The sequence below is a fragment of the Mus musculus genome, chromosome 2 (genome assembly GCF_000001635.26).
Source record: "Mus musculus strain C57BL/6J chromosome 2, GRCm38.p6 C57BL/6J".
NCBI classification, from domain to species: domain Eukaryota; kingdom Metazoa; phylum Chordata; class Mammalia; order Rodentia; family Muridae; genus Mus; species Mus musculus.
This window is the reverse complement of record NC_000068.7, coordinates 144,516,983-144,541,806: the sequence shown is the minus strand read 5'-3', so window position 1 is coordinate 144,541,806 and position 24,824 is coordinate 144,516,983. Positions and strand designations below refer to the sequence as shown.

Genomic DNA, 24,824 nt, shown 5'->3' with positions numbered 1-24,824 from the left:
CAATGAAAACACTTATTTTTTTTTCCTAACGTTAAAAATCTTAATTATAAACTAACACATTTCAGTGTGAGTTTCAATAATTCCCAGGGGGAGAGTATGCAAGAGAGCTCTCTGTTGAGCTGTGCCGTCTAATATAAACAGTATGCACAGGCAACTAAATAAAAACTTAGCTCTTAATCATTTGTGTCAAGTGCTGGCCAGCCATCTGGCTGAAGGTTACTGGACTAAACACCAAATAAAGACTATTTCCATCATGATAGAAAATGCTATTTGTCCAGATGTGGCACATACCTATAAACCCTGCAGGAGCAACATAGAGGCAGGATTCTGTTCAAGATGCTGTCTTACTGGATCATACTGCTAGAGGGCGCATATTTTGTATTCATCTCTCACCTACCAGATAGTAAATCTGAAACTACTTTTCCCCCCTTAACTGTTGGGTTGATGGTTGGGCCAGAGGCCTCATCGTACGAGGAGTATTCGATCACTGTCCATCACAGAATTGATATGACTACTTTGCTTAATTACCACCAAAACCCTTATTTAAAACTTATTTATTGCCAAATTCAAAGTTTAATGTGAGAATCCACATTAAGAACCACTAAATCACCTCATGTCTCCCTTCTTTATGGATCACTTTTAAACGGGGTCCTCAACAGATTAGTAGTATGTGTGCTCAGGTGAACAAAAGGCCTAGTACTAAGTGGGAGAGTATGAAGAATCTGGGCTTCATCTGCAATTTGATTTTGTGACATTATGATTTTAGAGGCCCACAATTTCTTTTGATAGCTTATTCCCACTTTATTTACAGAACAGTTGCTACATTTTCAGACTTCTCTATCCTTCTCAGTTAATACAGTAAAAAAATACATTACAAGGCAAAAATACTCAGAGTAAAAAATAATGCTGAGGAAAAATATCTAAGCTCTCTTTATTCTGGTGAGGCAAGGAACATTTCTAACCACTGAGTGCTGATTTAAAAACTCATCTAATTATCAAGACAATGCAAAGCCAGGCCCGGCTGCTAAATGCGTGCCTGGAATCCCAGCACTTGGAAAGCTAAAGCAGAATAACTGAGTTCAATGCCAGCCTGGGCCATCAAGTTTATTCCAGGCCAGTGTGGAGTGATGCTCTTATCTCTAACAACAAAACAGAATGCGGAGCAGATTTCCAAAACAACTTTTTTCTTTTTTTTCGAGACAGGGTTTTTCTGTGTAGCCCTGGCTGTCCTGGAACTCACTCTGTAGACCAGGCTGGCTAGAAGATAACTTCTCTCTTTTATTGTTATTTGGTTCCTCAAGATAGGGTTTCTTTATGTAGCTCTGGCTGTCCTAGATCTGCCTGCCTCTGCCTCCTGGGTACTGGGATTAAAGGCTTTCCACTATACTCAGCTTACTTCGTGTCTAAGGTTGTTTGATCGTACTAAGTTTTTTATATAAGCCAAAAGCATGGACCAACTTAAAGGGTTTGCACTGGGATCCTCTGTGGAGCTGAGTTCTACCACCTTCTGACAGTGCTCTAAGTGAATAGCATCATTAGTTACCTGAGTAAAATCAAACTCACTAGTTCACTTTTATCAGATGAAGTCTATGGCCAGCTCTATAAGAGTAAGCATTCAATGACACCAGCTATTTTAAGTGTTAGATTATATATAAAACACAGGGTTTTTTTTCCCTCCACCTCTTGTGAGGTGCGGCATGGTAACAATGTCCGATCTGCCTGACCTATCAAATAAGCACTAGTCTTACCTTACTAGAAAATTAAATATGTAAGAGAGATAAAAATGGAAAAAAGAGCCAGGTGCGGGTATCGCATCTTTAATCATAGTCCTTGGGCAGTAGAGGCAGGCAGATCCCTGAGTTTGGTCTACAGAGTTCTAGGACAGTCAGAGCTACATAGAGAAACCCTGTCTCAAAACAAAAAGGGGAGGGGAGTGCTGGTGAGGTGGCTCAGGGATTAAGAGCACTGACTGCTCTTCTGAAGGTCCCAAGTTCAAATCCCAGCAACCACATGGTGGCTTGCAACCATCTGTAATGAAATCAGACGCCCTCTTCTGGAGTGTCTGAAGACAACTACAGTGTACTTACAGATAAATAAATCTTTAGAAAGAGACAATCCACGAGCTGAGATCCTTCAGAGGCTACCTTCTGTACAACAGCACGCCAATTAATGTTTTCCAGGGCCGAACAGCCAGGACTGAGAAAGTACACAGTGATGGCTTTCTGCTCAGACATGTCATACCAGTGTTTTGAAGAATAAGAGAAAAGGGCACCAGCTAAATACTGGTTACCAACCCTCAGAGACTGAATGAAGGGCAATGTTCTATTTTTATTTGTATGTGTGAGACTGGGTCTCTCCCTATATAGCTCTGGCTGTCCTGGAATTTAGACTGTAAAATTTGAATTTGGCACTAGTGGTAGAGAGAGTCACACTACAGGCATGGAATGAGAATCTGGAAAAAAACCCAGGAAATAATACAATTAAGGCATACAGAGAAAAGTGATAGCCTTAACAAAAAAGGAACAGTGAGACTATTTCTTTTAGCATGGAATAACAGTGATGTGGAAACACGTCCTGTACAACAGCATTTGGGAGTGAGGTCGGTATGGAGGCACACTCCCCTGAAAGAGTCCTGGGGTGAAGAGCAACAGATGGCATGAAAAAGGAATGCCCACTTGACTACCCAGGCCCCAAGATGGCACACATGCCATCAGCTGTTCCTGTCTGCACCACTTGTAATTTCTTCTCAACAAAACCCAAAAACAACCAAACAAATGGTGGTAATAACCCCGATGAGTTTTCAATGAAGCAACTCTAGTGAACATCTTCTCGTTCCAGCCTTTATCTCAGTACTTGGTCAACATAGGCTTGCTGGCTTCTTTTCCTTGCCTTCCAGACCTTCAAGGTATTTTACTTACTGAAGAAGAGACTTCCCAATTAAACTTTATTAAACTCAATCTGCTTTGTGTTCTGTCTTCATAAATAAATGTTTTCATAGCAGCAAGTCAGTATCCATTATTGTGAAGTATGCTTTCAAAGAAATTTACACTCCATCATGAATTGTTTGTTCTCCATGGAGTTCAGTTTGCCAAATGTAGATAAAGTGCACAGCTCTCATTAAAATTCAAGCCACTCTGTCATGTAAATACAATTAGACGGCGAAATCTCACCACCTTCATGGCAGTCCTCAAAAACCTTTAAAAAATAAAAATAAAAAGTCTATTCAAATTCAAGTTTTAAAATATCAGATCCCCACTGATTTAAAGCAATAGTAAATGAAGAAAAAAAAGAAAGAAAATATTCTTTGAAACAGATAAGGACTGAAGAGCATACTGTAACAGTGCCTACTTTGTGGTCATGGTTAACTATAAGCTTTTATATTTTGGTTTGCTTGGTTCTCTTGGTTTTTGCTTTTTAAGACAGGGTCTCACTATGTAATCCTGGCTGTCATGGAATTCACTATGTAGAAAAGGCAGGCTTCAAACTCAGAGATCCAACTGCCTCTGCCTCCCAAATGCTGGGACTAAGGTATACACCTCCCTGCCTGGCTTGGAGGCATATTAACACAGCATGAAGACGAGCCCATTCTCCTGCCCTTTTACCTGGGTAAAAGGCTATTAGCAGGTGCTTAGGAATGAAGGAAGTGAGTACTACACTGATGGACAACAATTTAATTTCTACTAAGTTGAAGATATTCTGTGTTTAAGGATCTTCATAGGGTGCTAAGTAGAATTACCAGGATGTTGGCTTCTGTCTAGGAGTTGAAACTGGGTCACAAAGAGCTCAGGGGTACAGACAAAGGTTATCATAACGAATATGGCAGAGTAGCAGCCCACGAGTATAAATGCCATAAGATAGGAAGTGCCTTTTGCTCCCTATAGCTTCAGGAATGAATGAGCAAGAGTGCTAAGGAATACTGGGAAAAGCATTATGTTTATTCTAAGTGATATTTTCTGCTTAATTTAACTTTCTTCTTTTTCCTGGGGAGCAGGGGGGCACTAGGGGATCGGATCTGGAGAAGAGAGGGCCTGGGTACACTAAGCAAGTGCTCTGCCACTGAGCTACACCCACCCTGAAGTTCCCTCGCTCTTTAGGGAAGAAATAACATCACTAAATAACATCCAAAGACACAGGAAGGATTAGACTATGCTTGGTCATCGTGAGTTCTCAACAAATATCATTTCCCTCCCTACAGAGAAGAATGGTTAGTCTCAGTGAAAATGTACCCATTTCAGGCCCAAGAATAGAAGGGCATGTCCCTAACCTGAGTGTTCCAAGAAAGAACGTAAGTCCTATTCATTAACAGTCTGCAAATCCATCAAGGGTCTGGGGGAGAGGTTGAATAGCTCATGTGGCACTTACAGGTGGGAAGCCTGCTGTGCCTGTTGTTTCTTTATGGCATCTGCATATGATGGGGAGAGAAACCACAGTGAAGCAGCTTTCACTTACGGGGCAGAGTCCACAGGGTGCCCGGACCACGCCTGTAGGTGGGAGGATTGGGTTGACTGCCCTGTACAGTTTCATGTGTCCATCTACGCTGCCAACAGTGCCTTCCTTCGCAGCAATGATAGTCATCTCCACTTTGCCATCATAAATGAGTGTGTTCAAGATGGTTTCAATGTCCTCCATGGACAACTCTACCTGGAAAGCGGTACATAGAAAGCATGCATGAAGGACATGAACCATCCTTTCAGAGAAGGTATTACAAACAGCAGTGGTCACAGCTGCCCAGTCAAGTGTAAAGCCATGCTCTGGGGAAGAGCAATGAAAGGCACGGATAGAGTAACAGTCCCCATGAGACAAACCACTGACACGCTGAGGACAGGAGTCTGTCTTCAGGCTGAGCCTCACACTGTTGTCATCATCCTTTAAAAGAAAACCTACAAGGCTTATGAAGTGACATTCCTTTGGCAACCAAAAACCCACAAAGAAATCTCTCTCCCCAAGAATTTGATGGACATTCTTAAAATGTCTTTATAGAGAGACATTGGAGACATGAAATAACTTGAGTTCTTAATTTATCAATGAGAAATCTGGGAAGCAGGAACTGAAAATGACTTCTCTAAATGCCACTTTGATGCAAAGCATCATCGTCCTTATATAAAGGTCTTCAAAACAGTCCTTACATTGATTAAGTAAGAAAGTATCAATAAATCATACTAACACTGTAACAAACAACTATCACACAATTAAGAACTTATTAGGACACTTTCACTGATCAGAACTGCCAGGACTGTACTGAGAAGAGCTCACCAGAGTCAGACACCATAGGGCCTCTGCCTACCTCAGGACAGTGCTTTTCCAAAGTGGGTTCAGCAGGATGTGTGCCTGGAAGGGCGGATGGGTGAAGCACAGCAAAGCTACAGCCGTGTGAGGAACACTAGAGCACACAGCCAGGGCAGAAACAAGCTCTCACCTTGCTGATGCCCAGCTCACAGATGTACTTCCAGACTTCATGTGACGATGCAAATGAACTATTTCTTTGTATCACTGGATTCTGTTTACTTTCTCTTGCTGTCTCTGCCTGTAAGATCAGAAAAGGAGGCTCCAGCAAAAATGCATGTTAGTGCTAAAGTTCTGTGCCATGCCAACAGTAGCACATACGGTAAATATTTCCAAGTTTTAGGGTTTCGATCTTTTACACTATGATATACAAAAGTCAATATTTCACAAAGCCACTTTTTTTTTTAAAGGATTTGTGATGTTTCCTTAATGACCTCACCTTGCTTTGTAGGAATTTGAAACACTGTTGATTAAGCACCTCAACAAATTCAGATTCAAAATCCTGGTCACTGTACCAGGCACCGCCAGTCACAGATCGGTCTGGCTGCAGGTTATAGAGCATATAAACCTTCTTTTTGGAAGCCTAGGAAAAAATATGCACAGATCATTTCTTTATAAACATTTCTAGAAACTAACCGTGAACAGTTACATTTATATTTTAGAACATTTTTCAATGTACAGAATTACTGCAAAGATAGCAGAGTTACTGAACTTGGGACTGTCCTCTAAAGAGGCAGCCATCTTCAGTGGGAAACTATACTGCAGCCAGCGCTGTCCATGGTCTGCTGCTATGTATAGGACATCAGAAGCCTCGCAGGAAGGGAAAGAGCACAGCTTCAGATACAGTGTGGTGTTTAAGCACATTTTCCTTTGCCTTTCCTTTTATAGCCACCATTCATTTCTACAACTACTTAGGTTAGCCCCTATTCTTCTATCCCCTAGTGGTGTGGTTTCCAAAATTCTGTCACAGTTATTTTAATTTTTAACATTACTTACTTAATGTGTGTGGGTACGAGTGTGTGTCTTGGCTACCCACAAAGTCTAGAAGAGGGTATCAGATCCCTTAGAACTGAAGGCACAGAATGTTGTGAGCTGCCATGTAGGTGCTAGGCATTGAACCTGGGTCCTCTGGAAGAGTAGTTAGTGCTCCTAACTGCTGAGCCACATCCAACTGCTAACTTCTACATTCCACTCTGGCATCCCCATAATGTCTAAGTAACTCTTAAAATATTAAAAACAATGCAGGTGGCTGGGCATGGCAGCACACACCTGGAAATCCCATGATTCCAGTGGTTAAGGCAAGGAAGACCCTGCGTTCAAGACCAGCCCTGGTTATATTATTATTTTTTTGGTTATATTATTATATATCTTGAGACCCCTCTCTCAAAATAAAATAACACAGTACAATTAAGATTACTCTGTGCATTGTCTATAGGCTAAGGCTTTTGTTTTATAGAACAGTTTAGCTGCCCCCAAACATCTGTGCTTCATCTACTCTACATTCCCTCGACCTTGCCCTAAGACCAGCCAACACTTAACGTTTTACTGTCTTTCCTACAACGTCACCTAGTTGGAATCACAGTGCTGCCTTGTCAGTATGAGTTCTCACACCAACCAATAAGCATTAAGACCACTCTATGTCTTCACATTAGGTCAACTTTTTTATCACCGAATATTCCAAAGAGAGAGAGAAATGGAAACACAAATTTGGTGTAAGAGACACAGGCAGGGATCTTTCTCTGACTTGTTCATTAACATACTCCAAGTGCAAAACAGTACCTGTCATATTCCAATCAACAAACACTTGTTGAGTGAGACAGTGTAATAGGAGAAACTGAGTTATCTCATACAACACAACAACTAGGGAATGTACAAGGCTCCAGACTCTCTTTTCCATAGAGCAGAGGACAAAGTTGGGAACAGGCGAGATATCAAGAGTCCAGTATGCAGCAAGTTAAAGTCAGCACAACAGGGGCTACATTTTTAGTCTTTAAAAACAAAACAAAACCATCTGTCTTAAATCCCACATAAACTAAGGAATGAGGCCAACAACACAGCCAGCTGGGCGGCCTAGTGAACTGCACAGTGGATCCCAGAAAGCCAGCTACTCACTGCTACAGACTTCACGGCTTTAATTAGCTTTTTACTTTCCAAATTCTTGAGAATTTTGTTGATTTCTGTTAACGGCAAGTTACTTTTGTACCGAATATCTCTGCTCCATATTCCTGTAAGAAAATAGGAAAGCTGATAGCACATCATTTAACTCAAAGTTCAGAACTGTTTTCAGAACCTAAAACCTGAAGAAACCAAACCAAACACTGGGATAGAGACAGACTACAAGAGCCAGTGATAAAGTATATGCTTTGTCATTCTAACTGAACATTTCCTGGAATCTTGGTGTGGTTTTGTTTTGTTTTGTTTGTTTTTTGAGAGGGCCTCACTATGCAGCTGCGGTACAGACCATGCTGGCCTTGAACTCAGAGATCCACCTGCCTCTGCCTCTCCTCGTACTAGGATAAAGTGATGTATCACCATCTAGAGGGACATTTTCTAAAATATATATAAAACAACAACATTTTTGTAATGAAAAAAAAAAAAAAAAAAAACCCCACCACACAAACCACGAACATGGTTGAATTAGCTTACATCACATCTCCTTTCCAATCTTTTACCCTAATCTCATCTTCCTGATAGTTTCACTTCGGTGGCGCACACCTTTAATCCCAGCACTTGGAGGGCAGAAGCAGGCAGATTTCTGAGTTCGAGGCCAGCCTGGTCTACAGAGTGAATTCCAGGACAGCCAGGGCTACACAGAGAAACCCTGTCTCGAAAAACAAGAAAAACGAAAACAAACAAACAAAAACCAAAAAAAACACTGTAAATGAAAAGGAACTTAAATTTGAATCATGTTCATCTGCCATCTTCAACCATGGGGTGGGGGTGGGGGATACAAAAGTTTACCTGCTTCAATTCATGTACATCTATTATTTAAACAACATCCTACTTGTAAGATGGAAAAAAATAAGGCTATGGTTCTTAAACTCAATACCCATTGTGGGAAGTTATGAGTTTTCCTTCAAACAAAGTTGTACATGAAGAAAGAGACTATGTACAAAACATACATGCTTAGCTGCATGTAACAGGATATGCCTGCAATCTCAAATATCAGGAAGACCAGACCAGAAGATACTGAGTATGAAAGCCTGGTCTACAGGATGGGACCTTCTCGTAAACAAATGAACAGAACACTTTTTTAGGTCTAGCCCTGCAGACAGCACCTCACCCTTCCCATACTCACCTTTATTCCCTGCATCCTCTATGATTTGATAGACCAGTTTTTCCTGGTTATCGGACCCCTTCATTTTACTGCAGGGAATAGAGCAGAATTAAAAAAGGAAAAATTGTAGGCTGTGTTATCATCTGCATGACTACTTCATTAGCAGACAAGGCTATCATGCTGACTTATTTAGCAAAAGAAAGGCTTACCTTAAAAAGAATGAGACAGAGTTGTGTGTAACAATATGAAAAGATGTCCAAAGTACAATAAATAATAAAAAAAAAAGTTACAGAACAGTATGGATAGCATGATCCAGACTTGTGAGAGAAAGAAAGAAAAGAGAGAAAGAAGAAGAGCGAGAAAGAAAGGGAAAAAAGAAATAATATATATAGAATCATCCATGAATATTTAAATCTGTCTAGAAGAAATTACCAAGAGCAGGTCCTCTGGGAAATGGAAACACAGAACAAAAGCAGGATGGTACAGTTTCTTCTGGGTTCTTACTTCGAGGCAGGATCTTTTGACACATAGCTTAAAATTGTCTTCAACCTTATCATTCTGCCTCTGCCCCCATGTGTCAAGACTACAGGTGTGCACCACATACTGAGCTACATTATGTTCATACAGTCTCTCACATAGCTCAGGCTGGCCCTCAACTTGCTGTGTAGCTCAGGATAGCCCTAAATTTTCTGCCCTACTTCCCAAGTGCAGTGATATGGGTGTGTGCCACAATACCTGTTACTATGTTAGCATTTGTTTTAATATGTACATTACTTTTGCAATAAACACATTTTTCACAAAATTAAAAAATAGGTGCTTACTTACCCAGCATTCTGAGAATCCTTTATTCTATATAAGAGGCCTGTGTTACTCCTTAAAAGATCCAACTGACCCTAAAGCGTTTTAAAATAAAATATCATAGTCAATTACTCTGGAAATATATCAGTTCAGATGGCAAGTTTACTACAGTTTTAAATGTGTTGATTATACACACTATTCTGCTACCCACATTTGTTAGTTCTTCATCCGAGACTGAGGATTTTGTTTGCACACCTCAAACAAGGTATTTTTTAAAACTAATATAAAGACAGTTCAAGCTAGAGATACTAATTGTGTCCTATATACTAACCTGGTTTCATAATTTGGCCAGGGCACAAACAAGTTTGTTCTTGTTTTTTTCTTTTCTTTTCTTTTCTTTTTTTTTTTTTTTTTTTTTTGAGACAGGGTTTCTCTGTGTAGCCCTGGCTGTCCTGGAACTCACTCTGTAGACCAGGCTGGCCTCGAACTCAGAAATTCGCCTGCCTCTGCCTCCCAAGTGCTGGGACTAAAGGCGTGTGCCACCACACCCAGCCACAAACAAGTTTTTTTTAAAAATCTATTGTCAGTTGTGGTAGTGGCACATACCTTTAATCCCAGGGCTCAGGAAACAAAAACAGGCAGACATGAGTTTTAGGCTAGCCTAGTAGTCTACAGAGTGAGTTTCTGAACAGTCAAGGCTATACGGAGAAACTCTGTCTCAGGGGAAAAATTATTTTATTTCTTATATATGGATATTTTGCTAGCATATATATCTGTGCACCATTTGTAAACAATGCTCATGGAGGCCAAAAGAGAGCACTGAATCCCTGGTATTGAAGTTACAGCCAGGTGCAAATCATCTTGTATGTGGGTACTGGAAACTCAGGCCTTCGTAAGAGTAGCAAACGCTCTTAACCTGGGGGAAGAAGAGACAGCTCAGCAGTTAAGAAGAGCACTAAGAGTTCTTACACAGGACTGGGGTTCAGTGCTCAGTACCCACATGCAGCTATCAACAGTCTAACTTCAGTTCCAGGAGATCAGTGTCCTCTTGTGGTCTTTGTGGGTACCAGGCATGCATGCAGTGCAGGGACAATACATGCATGCAAAACACTCACACACAATAAATAAAAAGAAATCATTTTTAAAAAGTTGTTTTAGGATAATATATATATATCCATATTGATTCTAAATAAGTCCCAATTATATAAAATATGGATAGATACAATTAAAATAGAATTTGTACTGATAAAAATTTAGTCCAGATAAAGTATAAACATGAATATTCAACAGTATACTAAGTTAAACTATAGTTATTAATGACATTTACTAACATGTACAATTTAATTGTGAATGGAGAATTAGGCAAAAAGGTTAACCAGTGAACAAAAGGTCTCCTGTAGTGGTATTTTTTATAATGAAGCAAAATAAGATAAATCATGTTCTATCGTGCTTTTGAACCTCCTTGGACCTGGGCATCCTGAGAATCCAGATGCATGTACCACTGAACTTGCAGAAGTTATATATAACTATAACCAAGAGGGGGCCCTACTGCATATTAAGAATGTAAAATAGGTTTACTTACTGGATAAACTGCAGTGCCCTCCCTTCTTCATGAAACGGCAACATGGGATCACAAAATTCAATTCAGAGGTCCCCATCTGTCCTTTATTCAGGCTATTCTGGCCACTCACTAAACACCTGTACTGCACCATTTTAGGATAGCTGTTTGTTTTGGTTTGGTTTTTTTTTTTTTTCTAATTATTTTTATTTTTAATTGTATGTCTACAAGAGCAGGTGCATGGGGAGGCCAGTCCAGAGTCAGAATTGGAATTCCAGATGTGAGCCACCCTGACTGGAATTGAACCCAAGCAGCAAGTGCTCTTAACCACTGAGCCATCCCTCCAGTCCAGGATAGCTGTTTAAATGGACAATCTGTTGTCGAATTACAGAACAGGGGGCTGAGCATACCGTGTGAGCTAAGTGAATATTCTACCTCTGAGCTCCACTCCAAACTCTCAAGGGGAAGCACAGGTGACGACAGCACTGGCTGGCTGGCACTAAGCGAGAAACAAGGTGCATGCACACTCAGAAAAGGGACTGTGGCCCAACCTGGGGGCGCCAGGTCTCTTCCTGGAGATAGCAGCAGAGCTGAGTCCTGAAGAATAGCAAGGAGTGTTTCTACACAGAAAAAGGAAGCCCAGAAATCCAACTTCTCTTCTTTGGGTGAAAAGATAAGTCACTGGCCCACTGTTTGCTTTTTTATTAATAAAATTTCGTCAGAAAAAAAGCCACATCTATCTATTTATGCTTCATTGTTCATGGCTCATGACTGCTTCTTGTTAAAATGACAAATGATACAGTTGTGACAGAAACTAGATGGGCCACAAAAGTTATTTTATTTACTACTTCATAGAGAAGTTTGCCAATTCTGAGCCACGAAGGTAAAGACAAAGGTGTAATAAAAGATTCGACTATCCCTATAATCTCTGCATCTAGAGCCTTGAAGTATAACACAAGGCTAGAAGTTTAAAAAACAAAACAAACAAACAAACAAAAACACAGTAATTCAGAAGAGGCCTAGTGTAAGACTAACTAATAAAACCAAACTAAAGAGTCCTTGGGAAAAAGGCATATAATGGTTTGTGAAAGAAGAGCGACATAGGGGATTTAAAGTATGTGGTAGGACATTTTTCAAATGCTGCAAGAGAGGCATTTGGGCTCTAGGCTCTTGGGCTTCAATGAAACTCTACTGCACTGTCTCTGAAGCTGAGGCTGTGCTTTATCCTAAAGACCCTCAGTGGGACTTCTTCCTGCTCTTGACAAGCTCAGAGTGACCCTGTGATCCCCAATCAATAGGCTATTGATAACTCACAAAAAACTCACAGTGGAAATATTTTATAGGGAATGGCTAGAAGCTAGCAGGAGGAAGTATAACAAGTTGAGAACAGACCACACCCACGTGTCTTTTTGTGTCACTGAAGCTAATAACAATTAGTTATAACAGAATTGCATGCAGTTCCCTCATCTTGTCAAATGGCAGGCAGATGAGTATTTTTTTCTTCCTATTCAGACATTCTGATCCTTTCCTTGGTTTGGAATCAAGCCACAAATTTTGGCCTTACAATTAGTATATTGGCTTACTAGAAAGGAGGCTTATTATGCGATTATTGCTCCGTGTAATTAAGGTGGGGGGAGAATTCTTGTACGTCTCCTGCAAGCTGGAGACTAGAGAAGGCCAGCGGCACAGATCAATGGCACAGACCGGATGCATTAACCTCGGTGATGGGAAGTCAATGGTATAGATGGGATCCGAAAGTCTAAGGACAGAGTGGTGAAGGCAGAAGGCTGGCCCTGGGGCTCAGAGTGGGCTGGGGCAAGTTCCTGTGTCCTCCATGTCTTTGGCTTAGGCTGATACTAAATTGGATGGTGCCCATTCACTGCCTACAGTCAGCACATCAGTTCAAATACCACATTCTAGAACATCCCAGAAACAGCAAACAGGCAGATATCTAGGATCTCAGAGCCCAGCCAAGCTGACACATAAGGTTAGCCATCACAACGATATGACAGGAAGCAATGAAAACCAGAATATACAACAAATTACATGAATTGGTTGACTTCACCTTACCATGGATAACAGTCTATTGATGGCCACTGCCCGCTGCTGGGCTTCAATGTGAGGCATTTCGTTCTGAATTACTTGATCTGTGATTCCATGAGGGAACTGGTGGCATAATTCTATAATTCTAGGAACAACGGTATAAATGGTTTATGTTTGCTTGCTTTTAAAGGCAAATAAGGAAGATACACGATAGTCAAGCTAAAAAGCTCAATGTTGTCAATGGGAATAAGTACAGCAAAGTGACTCCAAGGTCTGTGGGCAGAAAGCAAATAGAATATTCGGGGGTGGGGGTGGGGGGCAGCATAGTGATTCACCATAACTGGAGTCTTGAGAATTATCCCCTCCAAACAAACTGGAGGGATTAATTTGTTTGGAGGTGTAATAAACTTATTATCCACAATAATAATGTTGAGAAAGTCGTCTTTTAAATACATTATAACCTAGAAACACATGTGCACTACGGGAGTTAAGGCACTCACTGAACCTACTTGGCTCAATGGTCCTTTGTAATCACAAACTGAACCCTCATTTGGCCCCAACGTTCTCTTATAGAACTTCCCTTGGCAACCGGGCAATCCTGGATTCGAACACATGTCCAAGAACTACAGGGAAAATGCAGGTCTCTCTTCTGGCCCTGGCTGCTGTCACGTTCCAAGTGCTCTAATAGAATCCCGGAGAACCCAGTTCCACAACGTTTCAAGCTGTCCCGCTGCTCTAGAGCTTCTGAAGAGTTCTACTCTCCCTAATCGGGGCGGGGGGGTCGCCCAGACACCCGGCAACCCCGCTCCCGCGTGCTCGACCAGTCTACCCCAGCCTCTCCCCGCGGGACTGAGAGAGAAGGGGGTCCCGCTACCCAGCTGACTGCTCGCTTAGCGTCGGGAGCCTAGCTTTATTGCAGTACCTGTTTTCTATCTCCACCGGATCCGCGTCCGGCGGCTGCACCTTGACCTTCACCTCCGCCATGAGGGCAGTTTTCGAGACTAGAGGAAAAGTGGCCCCTCGGAGCGCGCTGGAAGTCTCGGGAACCGGTGGAGGCGCGCGCCGGGGACCGAGGCTTGAGAGAGAGGCGAGGGACCTTCTTCATCCGGTCGCGCTGGGCCTTCTTCATCGGATCGGCTTGGGGCGCCCGTGCTGTGCCTGCTCCGCCTTGCTCGGCAGGGTCGCCACAGCGACTCCCTTCCGTTGTCTCAAATTTCAGTGCTTGTCGGACAAGAGCCTCTGGCTCCAGTACGCACCCTTCAGCCTCTTCCAGCCGCCGAGAAGGCATATTCTTGGACACCTACAAGAAAGTGTCGCAGAAGGATCTGGAGGCGGGTACCAGACGGAGGCTGCAGCCAGAGACAAGGGCGGGGCTGGTTGCTAGGATGTCGATTTCCCTGCCAATCATCTGCTCGGCTCCCGATGGGCGGGGCGCGGTTCGCAGCGTCTGTGGAAACGCAAGCTGCAGCGGAGGAGCTGTGGTGAGACCGTGAGAAACCTGACAACGGGTTGGCGGCGGCGGTGCTGCGTCGGGGGTCCTTAATCTCTGTCCTTGAGGCTGGAGAAGGGTGAGGAGAAGGGCATCTCTCACTGGGTTGGGAGGGAATTAGGCATCTCTGACTGCCTCGCGAGGCCGAGGGCATGACGCAGGGTCTGGGTCCTGGTTTGGGCAGCGAGGAGATGGTTCAGGTGCAGGATGTTGGGAGATGCTGGTGGCATGACACTGACACCAGGCTGCGGTGTGGACCTAGCGAATCAGCCATCTCTGTCTCCTTCCTGTGAGGTCCAGTGACCACCCCAGGTTTCCAAGAGCAGCTAATAGCTAACCGTGAGCACTTCAGTCTCGAACCAACGGTGTTTATTTAGAATCTAGTTTTCAGCTATCTTTATTTTAGCTGACTCTCACTCGAAGGGAAATGTGAAGGTAGGCGAATCCCTCTACATCCAGCGTCATTTCTGAAGGGTCAGATACCTGTAGTTTTTATTCTTGGTCCTCAATCTGGAAGAATCCAAAAAGGCATTAAATTCGTCTTTTAATTCTAATTATCTCGCTTTCCAGAACAAGATATGTCAAAACGCAAACATGTTCACAGCAACATGATCAGAATTCCAACTACCATTTAAAAAAAAATGACCTCACCACTGAACAACAAATTGTTACATGAAAAATTGTAAGCCAGGCATGGTGTCTCATTCCTTTAATCCCAGCACTTGGGAGTCAGAAGCAGGTGGATCTCTGTGAGTTGGAGGCCAGCTTGGTCTACAGGTAGAGCTCCATAACAGCTAGGGCTGTTACACGGAGAAACCCTGTCTCGGGGGAGCGGGGGGCGAAATGAGGATGCAAAATGTTGATTATAAAAGTGAGATGAATATGTACATTATAATTGAATAATAATGTAGCCACAATCGTTGAAGCTACAGTGCAAGTTGCAAATACTGGATTAAGAGGACTCCTCCCCACCTCAAAGAAAAGACCCATAAGGTTTCTGCCCTGCTAGTTATTTACAAAATAGCAGAGCTAATAGGAAATGATGGTTGTGGGTTTATATCCATGTCAACTTCCTTTCTATTGAGAGCTGATGCTCTGCAGTCTTTGCAGTATATTTTCCAAAATACAATACACTGCAGTGGTTTGCAAAGGTGAGACTGTGGGGGGTTAGAACCTCTTTTAAGATTTGGCTCTAAGTAATTCATGCTACGTGCAGAGTTACCTGCTCCCCTTATGTAATGAGTTGCCTTGAAGTCAGGAGAGTGAGTGTGTGTGTGTGTGTGCATGTGCGCGCGCACTGGCTGAAGGCAGTGAAGAGTGAATGATCTCGAGGGAACTGAGCTCAGAGCGTTAGAGGTGGATTCTGCTCTGCCTCATCCGTGGACCTGCCCTTTTAAAGCAGCTCCAGCCTCCTAGCGAATTCATCTGTTTGTCTTTATTAGATGTAAAGTGTTTAGGTGAATATCCAACAGCAGACGTCAAGAGCAAGCATACAGCCAACGTGTAATAATTTCATTAATTAAACTGGGCGTTATCTGTAGGTGGCATATTAATTTAATGCTCTTCTGGCTTCAATGCATTTAAAATAAGTAGCACTCTGTTGTTTTCGTGTTTAGGCATAGGTTCATGATGGAAATTTTTAATCTATTTTTTTTCTATAAGGAGAAAACATGACTGCTGGCTCAGTGTGTGCCCCTCAGATCATACCACTGCGAGTGCCTCAACCTGGAAAAGCTAACCATGAAATTGATACCAATACTCTTTTGGAAATGAAATCCGGTAGGAAAGCCATGTATTTTGAATTATTTAGAAATAACATTGCCATAGTCTGTGTTCATGTGTTACTGACGGATCTCTTTGTATGTTTTCTATATTGGGGCTTTAGACGTTGGCAAATCTTCCACATGTTGAAAATGTTGTTCTTTGATGGTTTGTAGAGTGGTATGTATGTGTTTGTTTTTCATGAGACACGCTCTTATGTAGTAGCCAAGATCAGCCTTGAAATCAATATATAGCCCAGCTGAACATGAATTTGCAGCAATCCTCCTGTTTCAGCCAGGAGACAAACAGGTTGGTAGTGGCAACACCCTCTTGATTCACCTGAGTCAAGGTTAGATATCCAGTTGTGTTCCCAACCTTTCTCAGGATGCTTATTATTTTTCTGAAATAATACATTTGACCTGCAAATACAGATCTTCCATTATGAACAGTTAGATATTGAATTTCAGTTTGACAACCTTGCTGGCCCTGGGCACCTTAGTTAATATTTCTGAGTGTCAGTGCCCTCATGCTAAGATGGGCAACCATACCTACCACCTGTAGCCGCTTGGAGGATTAAATGAGTGACTGTATACTGTTATATATCCATTGCCATATTGAGTGGGTATTATATCTGAGGCATGCAAGATTTAGCTCATAAAAAACTTAACTATTAAATCTGTTATATGCTTATATATAATCAATCTAAAGAATTTTCATAAATAAGATATATAAAAATATTTGTATTGTGATGTTTAGATTCCAATTATATATGTATCTATTTAATTTTGATAGTTTTAAATATATAAAAATTATTTATCAGCATTTGTAGAGCTACTTCTGGGCTCCTTAATCAAAGATTTTTGAAGAATAAGCTATATATTATAGCATGTTCTCTTTTATCTGAAAGGCTAGTGTGTTTAATAACTTAAGCATATGAACTTATAACTCTTAGGAGAAGTAGGGCTATTATTGAAATGTGATTATATGAATGATAGGGGTTTCTATATTCTCTAATATTTAAATGTCAAATAAAGAGTTCCCACAGTGCAGTACTAAAGAGAATAATAAGCCAATGGGCAGAAGAGGTGGTTATGTGGAACATGCCCCTAAAGCCAACATTGGGGAGGCCAAGACAGAACTGTGAATCTGAGCCAATCTGTGCTGCCTAATGAGACCCTTTGGGGTACTCGAAATAGAGGCAAAAATGTGTACTTATGGAGATAAAAGGAGAGAATTTGATTCAACATCGTGTCTATTAGCTTATAATAATGTTAAATAAAATAAATCTTAACTACTACAGAAACAAAGTAGTAGGTAGCACTTAATATTAAATCTGCTTATATGTGTATATGCATATAAGCAATGTAAATCAATGTAAATGTCAGTCTAAAGACCTTTTATAGATAAGACCTATGAACAATTATTTTTATTAAAAGACTTAGACTTATTGACACACACACACACACACACACACATATGAGGGAGGAGAGGGAAGGAGAGATGAAGGAAGGGAGTTTAGCAGCAGAGAGTTGTGAGTGTAACTAGAGCCCTAGATTCAATCCCCACTGCTGCAAAATTAACCAATAAAAATTAAAAGAAAGAAAGAAAATAACAAATGGATGTGCAAATCTATGTATTTGCAAATCTCTGTGCAGAATCTAAACCTTATCCTTTAAAGACCTGACAGTTGGGGTGGAACCTTTGGGAGGAGGTAGGGAAGCCGTGGAGTCAGGGAGGGAGGGACTAACACGAGAGGACAACAGAGGGGTTAATGCATGGGACAGCGTCATAATGGAACCCACCGCTTCTCATCGTGGCCTTAAGCTAATAATTACATGAAAGAAGGTAGGCAAAGGATATGAAAAGCGTTTCTATGGGTAAGAAAATAAAAATGCCATTTCTATAAATGAAAATAGGCTTCTACCCACCCCAGTATCTGCTCACTGGAAAGAACTTTTCTCCTGTTTAGTTTATTAGAAAGCACTTCATTTCTGTCTGAGAAAATACATTTGGATGATTGGTTACCATTTATGTGCCTTCAAATATATGCTCTATGAAGAAAGAAATATGTGAGATAGGACGAGAATTGGTGTACAAAGAGAAGGGAAAATAAAACATAAAGTGTATGTTTGCACGGATATGGAAGTTTTTCAAAGATATGCTATGGGTATCTGGTGTGAAGGCCATCTCATTGTACAGCCATTATTAACCTTTTGAATTTTGAATTACATCTGGGTTGTTTTTAAATATTTCTAAGAGGTGTGGGAAACATTTGCTGAGAGAGGATAAAATGCTGAAGAAATGCTTCAGATGAGTAGTTTTGCTTTCTATGAGGTTTGTGCTGTCTTAAAACTGACCCCTCTTCTACTTGAATTCACACCTATTAGAAGACAGAGAGCACAGTGGGTCAGGATTGCAGGCTGTGTACCCAGCCCAGCAGAAGTCAAACCACAGAGCATTAGGTCAATAGGTCAATCAATTTTGTGCATATTAAGATATTCAAAGCTACTGCCATTTCAACTTGGAGATCCTTAGTCACTTTCCCTTTCCTAAATCTTTTTGCTACTCCCGTTTTCTTTCTTAAGGATATTTATATTTTTATTTTATATGTATGGGTGTTTTGCCTAATTGCATGCCTGTGAATCACATGTCTACTGAGACTGGAGAGGAGGGCATTGGATTCCTAGCTGCTAGAGTTACAGACAGTTGTGAGCAACCATGTGAGCGCTGGAAATCCTTTGTTATCTTTCAAGTTCTTTAATCTCTTGGCTACTCAGTTGCCACCAATAGAATGGGTACAAATTAGGACCTACCAAATGTAGTAATATAAATGAATAGATGAAGTGAGCTCATTCACACAGAGTACTGTGTTAGCACAGATAACAGAAACATCATTCACTTACTCTGTGTGTGTGTGTGTGTGTGTGTGTGTGTGTGTGTGTGTGTGTGCTTTTTAACAGACTATAGTAGGTATACAAGGACTTGTTATTTCAGTGTTAATTATGGTTCTCCTGTTCTGGATTTTTTTCAGACACCCCAGATGTCAACATATATTACACCCTGGATGGCAGCAAACCTGACTTCCTAAAGAAAGTTGGTTCTGGTGAAAATAATACATTTAAATATGTAAAACCTATTACTCTGCCTGATGGAAAAATTCAAGTTAAAGCTGTTGCTGTCTCTAAGTAAGTTAAAAGCATGGTAGGCAAACAAGCATAGTAGAACCACACTAATATTGGTACACATATATGTGCTATCTTTTGTTCTTAGAGACAGGTTTCTCTATATAGCCCTGGCTATCTTGGAACTCTTTCTGTAGACCAGGTTGACATAAACTCAGAGATCTACCTGCTTCTGCCTCCTGAGTGCTGGGATAAAAAGGCGTGCAACACCATTCCCAGCTACATTATATTTCATTCAGTTCTTGGGAGAATCAATGTGTCAGAAGGCCATTAATGACAAAGTTACACTAATTTCAGCGTGTGTGTGTGTGTGTGTGTGTGTGTGTGTAAAATATATAAACATATATATATATATATATAATTTTTTGAGGCACAAAGTCCATAAATCTTAAGTTTATAGCTCAATAAATGTTGCCTATATTAATAATATTTTTATTTAAATTTCACATTGGAATTCTGGGGAGGAAGAGCTTTCTCAGGAGCTTCCTTTTGCACTAAGGAAAGTGCTGTTAGTGAATGGTTCTTATATCCCCTGGGATGGGACATCATTATTTGTTTCATCTCCTGTTGACTTAACTGATGTTCAAACCTCATTTTAACTTGTTCAGAGTTCCATTTCAACTTGGAGGTCATTAGCCACTTTTTCCCTAAATCATCTTTTTCCCACTCCCATTTTCTTTCTTAAGTTTTTTTTTTATTCATTTATATTTGGGTTTTGTCTTTTGAGACAGGGTTTTTCTGTGTAGCCTTGCCTCTCCTGAAACTCAGTCTTGTTGACCAGGCTGGTCTTAAATTCACAGAGATCTGCCTGCCTCCTGAGTGATGGGACTAAAGGTGTGCACCACTATGTCTGGCCTTGATTATTTTCTTCCATTTACTTATTTACTTGCCCCCCCTTCCGTGTGTCTGTCTGTCTGTCTGTGTATTGGGGGGAGAGAATTGATTTCACATCAGAGTATGGAAAGAACACAGTTGGACAAGTTGGACAAGAAGGGGAAAGAACTTGGGAACATGCTAGAAAGGGGAGGGTGTTGGTAAAGATTGATAGCCCACACTGGCAATCTAATCCCAGGGTCCACTCACCCTCTGCCTCTTTAAAAGTCTTAGGATCAATAGCATCCTGTATCACCAACATATTTTGTCATGTGTTGGGCGTGATTATGCAGTTTCTCTTCTCTACCACTGACCTATGTGGCAGTCACAATATATTAAGCCAAGCAGGCACAAAAACTGGTACTATGGGTGGGTTTTTGTGACAAAGTAGTGGATGTGAACAAGCATCTGCTCACCCCAGATGGGGACAAAACACAGACCCAAGTACAGCTGCTACCAAACTTGGTGAAACAGTAGGATTTATGGGGCTTCCCCCAAGAATATGAGTGTATGAAAGGGGTACTTAAAACAACAGAAATGACCACTGGAACACTCAATGCTCACACTAGCATGGGTTACAGCCCACAAAAGTTGGATCCCTGCAGTCTACTTTAAAACCTAACTTGCAAGTAGCTTGACATGTCGGAGTCAGAAAGTATCTCTTCCAGGCAGCTCTGCTGGCCCCTGCCTCTTTCAGGTAGTCTAGCTGGTTTGAGGCCTCATTGGGGCAGCTTGGCTCATCTGAGAGTATCTCTCCCCAGTCCTTACTTCTTATGTAAAGCCTGGGAAAGGAGGGACTAAACCTGGTAAGTCTAGTTGGTTTGGGGGACTTCTGAAGCTATTGAGTTGTTTACCCTTCTGAGTTTCATCAGCTGCCATGCGGGATGAATGTTTCGACTCCCTTTCATAGCCTAAGTCTCAATAAATTTCCCTCCAAGATAGAATGTTTCTTCTGGAAAGAACTTGCTACAACGGAATTCCACTGAGAGCTTTCAGAGCAAGTGAGTACTTCAAGGGCTGATTCCTCTATATCTCACAGGCCTTCATCTGTAGTTCCTACACACGCACATGTCCACGCACACACACACACATATACACACTGCCAGAAGGCATGATGCAAGCTTGTATAGAGACCCTGTTCAGAAGGCAGTGTAGTGAAGAGGCCTGAATACCATGTCCCCAGGCAGCAGAGACAGAGAGAACTCTGGGAGAAGTCATTGAGCCTGTAGAAAGAACATAGGATGTGGAAAACTGTACTGGCTACTTTGTGTTACTATGACCCAAATACCTGAGAACGAATGAAAAGGGAAGACTTATTTTGAGTCATAGTTTGAAAGACGTCACCCCATCAAGGTGGGAAAGGAGGAGTAGAAGAGAGACAGAGACGGTCATATTATGGCCACCAGAAGAGAAAAAAAGAATATGGGGATACAGGAAGTAAAGGATATGTGACTACAGGAAAGAGCCAGAGCAAGCTGTAGTCTCTGTGGGTGTGCCTGCTGGTGACCTGCTTCCCCCAGAGGTCCTTCCTGCCTTTCACTGTTGCCCAATAATGCCATCATACGGATTTGTCAAGGGATGATCTGCCGATTAAATCAGGACACAGCACACAGACATCCCCAGAGTGTACCTTACTAATCCTTTAGGCCTTTCTCAATCCAATTGAGTCAACAAGATTATCACCACAGAGATTTGAAGATTTTAATCCTACTTAATCATGTAGTCAGTGTGACCTTCATCAGGTGGTCTTCTGACTTTCATTTTCTTTATGTTAGTGCTCATTTCTGAGGCTACTAGAATTGCAGATCTGACTCAAGCCTTAGAATTCAAGAGTGTGTGCTGGGTGAATAAAATGTGAGTTAATTCTTTTATGTTCCTAAAATCAAGGTTCTCTGGGCATAATACTTCTCCCATGATATATACGGTAATGTCAGAAAACCTTTTGGGGGACTGCGAAGAGGACTCAGTGGGTTAAATGCCAGCTGTGCAAACATCAAGACCTGAGTTTGGAGCCCTAGAAACCATTTAAAAGCCAGACAAGTGCCTGTAGCCCAGGCTGTAAATGGCAGTAGACACAGGCATCTCTGTAGCCACTGATCAGACTGCATAGCTGAATAGGTGAGTCCTAGGTTCAATGAGCGACTCCTCTTAAAGAAAACAAAGTAAAGGCCAGACTTAGTGGCACATCCCTTTAATCTCAGCAGTTGGAAGGTAAAGGAAGGTGGATCTCTAAGTTTGGGGCCAGCCTGTTCTACAAAACGAGTTTGGATAAAGATGCTGTGGTACAAGAATGATCATTGAATTTGATTTCCAGAATCCATATCAAAAGTTGAGTGCCAGATTATAATTTGAAATCCCAGTACTCCGACAGCGAGATAGAAGGCCACAATAGGTGAATTGGCTAGCAGCTTCCAGGCCAAGTAGGCTGGGGTAGAGATCTCAGAAATCACAGGAGCCACACTTGACCTCAGAATAAGATGGAGAGAGAGAACCACTTCTGAAACTTGTCCTCTGACCTCTTCCTGCATGCTGTGGACCATTGTCTCCCACTCCCTATGTTGTATGCACTTATGCACACGCAGTAAATAAAATTAATGAAATGGAGAGTGATAAAGGAAGATATCTGACCCCATCTCTAGCTTACACACACACACACCTCACATAAACATATACATACACTGCATGTGTACATATACAGAGAAACATTTTGGTTGCCACTATGAGTCTTATTTGCTACTAGCATCTCGTGTGTAATGGGTAGACTTGCAGCTGGTCACTTTATAATGCAGAGGACAGCCCCTATGGAAAAGAATTATCTAGCCCCAAATTTTAATAGTTTTCAATAGGCTGAGAAGACTCAACCCAAACCAAATTGTGAATTCCCACTGATCGAGCTTTGTAATTTCCCTGTAGTCATACAGAAAATGCTGTTTTATGATGCTAAAAGATTGAACTCAGGGCCTTGCCCATTCTAGGAAGACATGTTATGACCTGTGCTATACCCAAGGTCTTTAATTCTGGTATTTCATTGAAAGGATTGTGTTTTGGGTCAGCCTGATGCTGCTTGTATTCTAATGCTAATATTGGGCCCCCAAGACTGCTTGCCCCAAAGATGAGAGGGTCTGCCCATAGATGCTCAGTGACCCTGTCCTCAATTTATTTCTGATGGGTAAATAAAGATGCCAACATCCAATAGCTGGGCAGAAGAGACAGGTGAAGTTTAGGTTTTGAGGGTTTGGGGTTGGAGGAAAACCATAAGGAGAAGACGGTGCAGGAGGAGGAAGGAGAAGGTCCCCATGGGTTAGGTGAGCCATAAAAACGTGGCCCTGGGGGCTGGCCACTTGGAGTTAAGAGCAGCCCAGATGAAACATAGTAAGTAGTAAAATATATTAACTTGGGATTACCAATAGGAGAATAGATTCTAATAACATGGTAGGTGTTTGTCCACCTCTTGTGCTGTTTAAGGCTTATTGCAAATACAAAGGCTGTATATGTATTTTATTTGGGAACTAAAGGGTGGGGTAGAAACCCCAGGTCAGGATTAAATAAGGTCTCTAACAGGATAGTATTTGTGGAGCTAATGGTACCCAGAGATGGCATTTATGCTGGGTATAATTTATGTTGCTACACACATATTTAAAGTCACTATCCTGAGCCCTAACAGAAGTATATGAGTGTTTCAAAGGCATCTTAGGCTGTGAGTAAGATTTATAAATCTATTCTCAAACCTAATTCTTTGGGGGGGGGGACCCTGTCTGTCATGCATCTTATGCTGATCTTGGGACTGTTCTAGGCTAAATAGAGTCCGTGGGAAAGTGCCTTAGCTGGGTCTCCAAGGACAGGTTTATCAGTGGTAGGGAGATAACAGGGCCCTTAAAGGATTGGAACAAGTAGCTGAGAAGCAATGTGACTTCAGTATGACCTCAGTGTAGAGTCTGAATGCCTCTTCAGGAACCTTAGAGAAGCGTGCTAATAAGGACAACTGAGGTGAATAGCACAGTTCATGGATAGATCATCTTACGAGTATTGAGACAGAAGCTACAGCTTTGGTCACGTTTTAAGTGACGTGAGTCCCTCCAGGCACCAAACGTAGAGGTAGTCACTAAACATAGAAAGCCAAGTGTGTTGTTATGTTATTAATACTGTAGTTCAGATATTGTTATTTAGATGAATTTCATACTTATGAGTTTTTACCTTATAAAATACATCTTAAAACCTCTATATTATGTTAGATATTTCTCAACTATATTAGAATTGATGTCTATATATTTATGATTTTACATAAAGAAATTTAAGACTTTGGAGACATTTATTTGCCTAGAATTTCAAAGGCTTTAGAAATGTTTTTAAAGAAATGTAGGGGGCTGGAGAGATGGCTCAGAGGTTAAGAGCACTGACTGCTCTTCCAGAGGTCCTGAGTTCAATTCCCAGCAACCACATGGTGGTTCAAAGCCATCTGTAATGGGATCTGATGCCCTCTTCTGAAGAAGAGGTGTGTCTGAAGAAATTTACTCATACACATAAAATAAATAAATAATTCTTTAAAAAGAAAAAGAGAGA

General features: G+C 41.5%; 2 protein-coding genes across 11 annotated transcripts in view; one reads left to right on the top strand and one right to left on the bottom strand.

Moving 5' to 3' along the window:
* Nucleotides 1-27: 27 nt before the first annotated feature.
* Nucleotides 28-14,062, bottom strand: Polr3f (polymerase (RNA) III (DNA directed) polypeptide F). Its single transcript, NM_029763.3, has 9 exons — nt 13,882-14,062; nt 12,987-13,104; nt 9,386-9,453; nt 8,582-8,649; nt 7,396-7,508; nt 5,723-5,866; nt 5,417-5,524; nt 4,450-4,641; nt 28-3,195 (listed from the first exon to the last, which is right to left on the bottom strand). Exons 1-9 carry the CDS (start codon nt 13,941-13,943, stop codon nt 3,118-3,120), a joined length of 951 nt encoding a protein of 316 aa, NP_084039.2. The 5' UTR covers nt 13,944-14,062; the 3' UTR covers nt 28-3,117.
* Nucleotides 14,063-14,299: 237 nt separating this feature from the next.
* The window catches only part of Dzank1 (double zinc ribbon and ankyrin repeat domains 1), a 56,953-nt gene continuing 46,428 nt past the window's right edge, over nt 14,300-24,824 (top strand). For 4 of the 10 annotated variants that reach the window (XM_011239534.3, XM_006499512.4, XM_011239532.3 and 1 more), the window contains exons 1-3: nt 14,300-14,527; nt 16,111-16,227; nt 19,241-19,394. In XM_011239534.3, coding sequence (XP_011237836.1) covers nt 16,119-16,227; nt 19,241-19,394 — 263 coding nt within the window. In that variant the 5' untranslated portion in view covers nt 14,300-14,527; nt 16,111-16,118. The remainder of the gene's footprint in view (nt 14,528-16,110; nt 16,228-19,240; nt 19,395-24,824) is intronic. The other 6 variants (NM_001360363.1, NM_001360361.1, NM_001360362.1 and 3 more) reach the window with 2 other exon arrangements.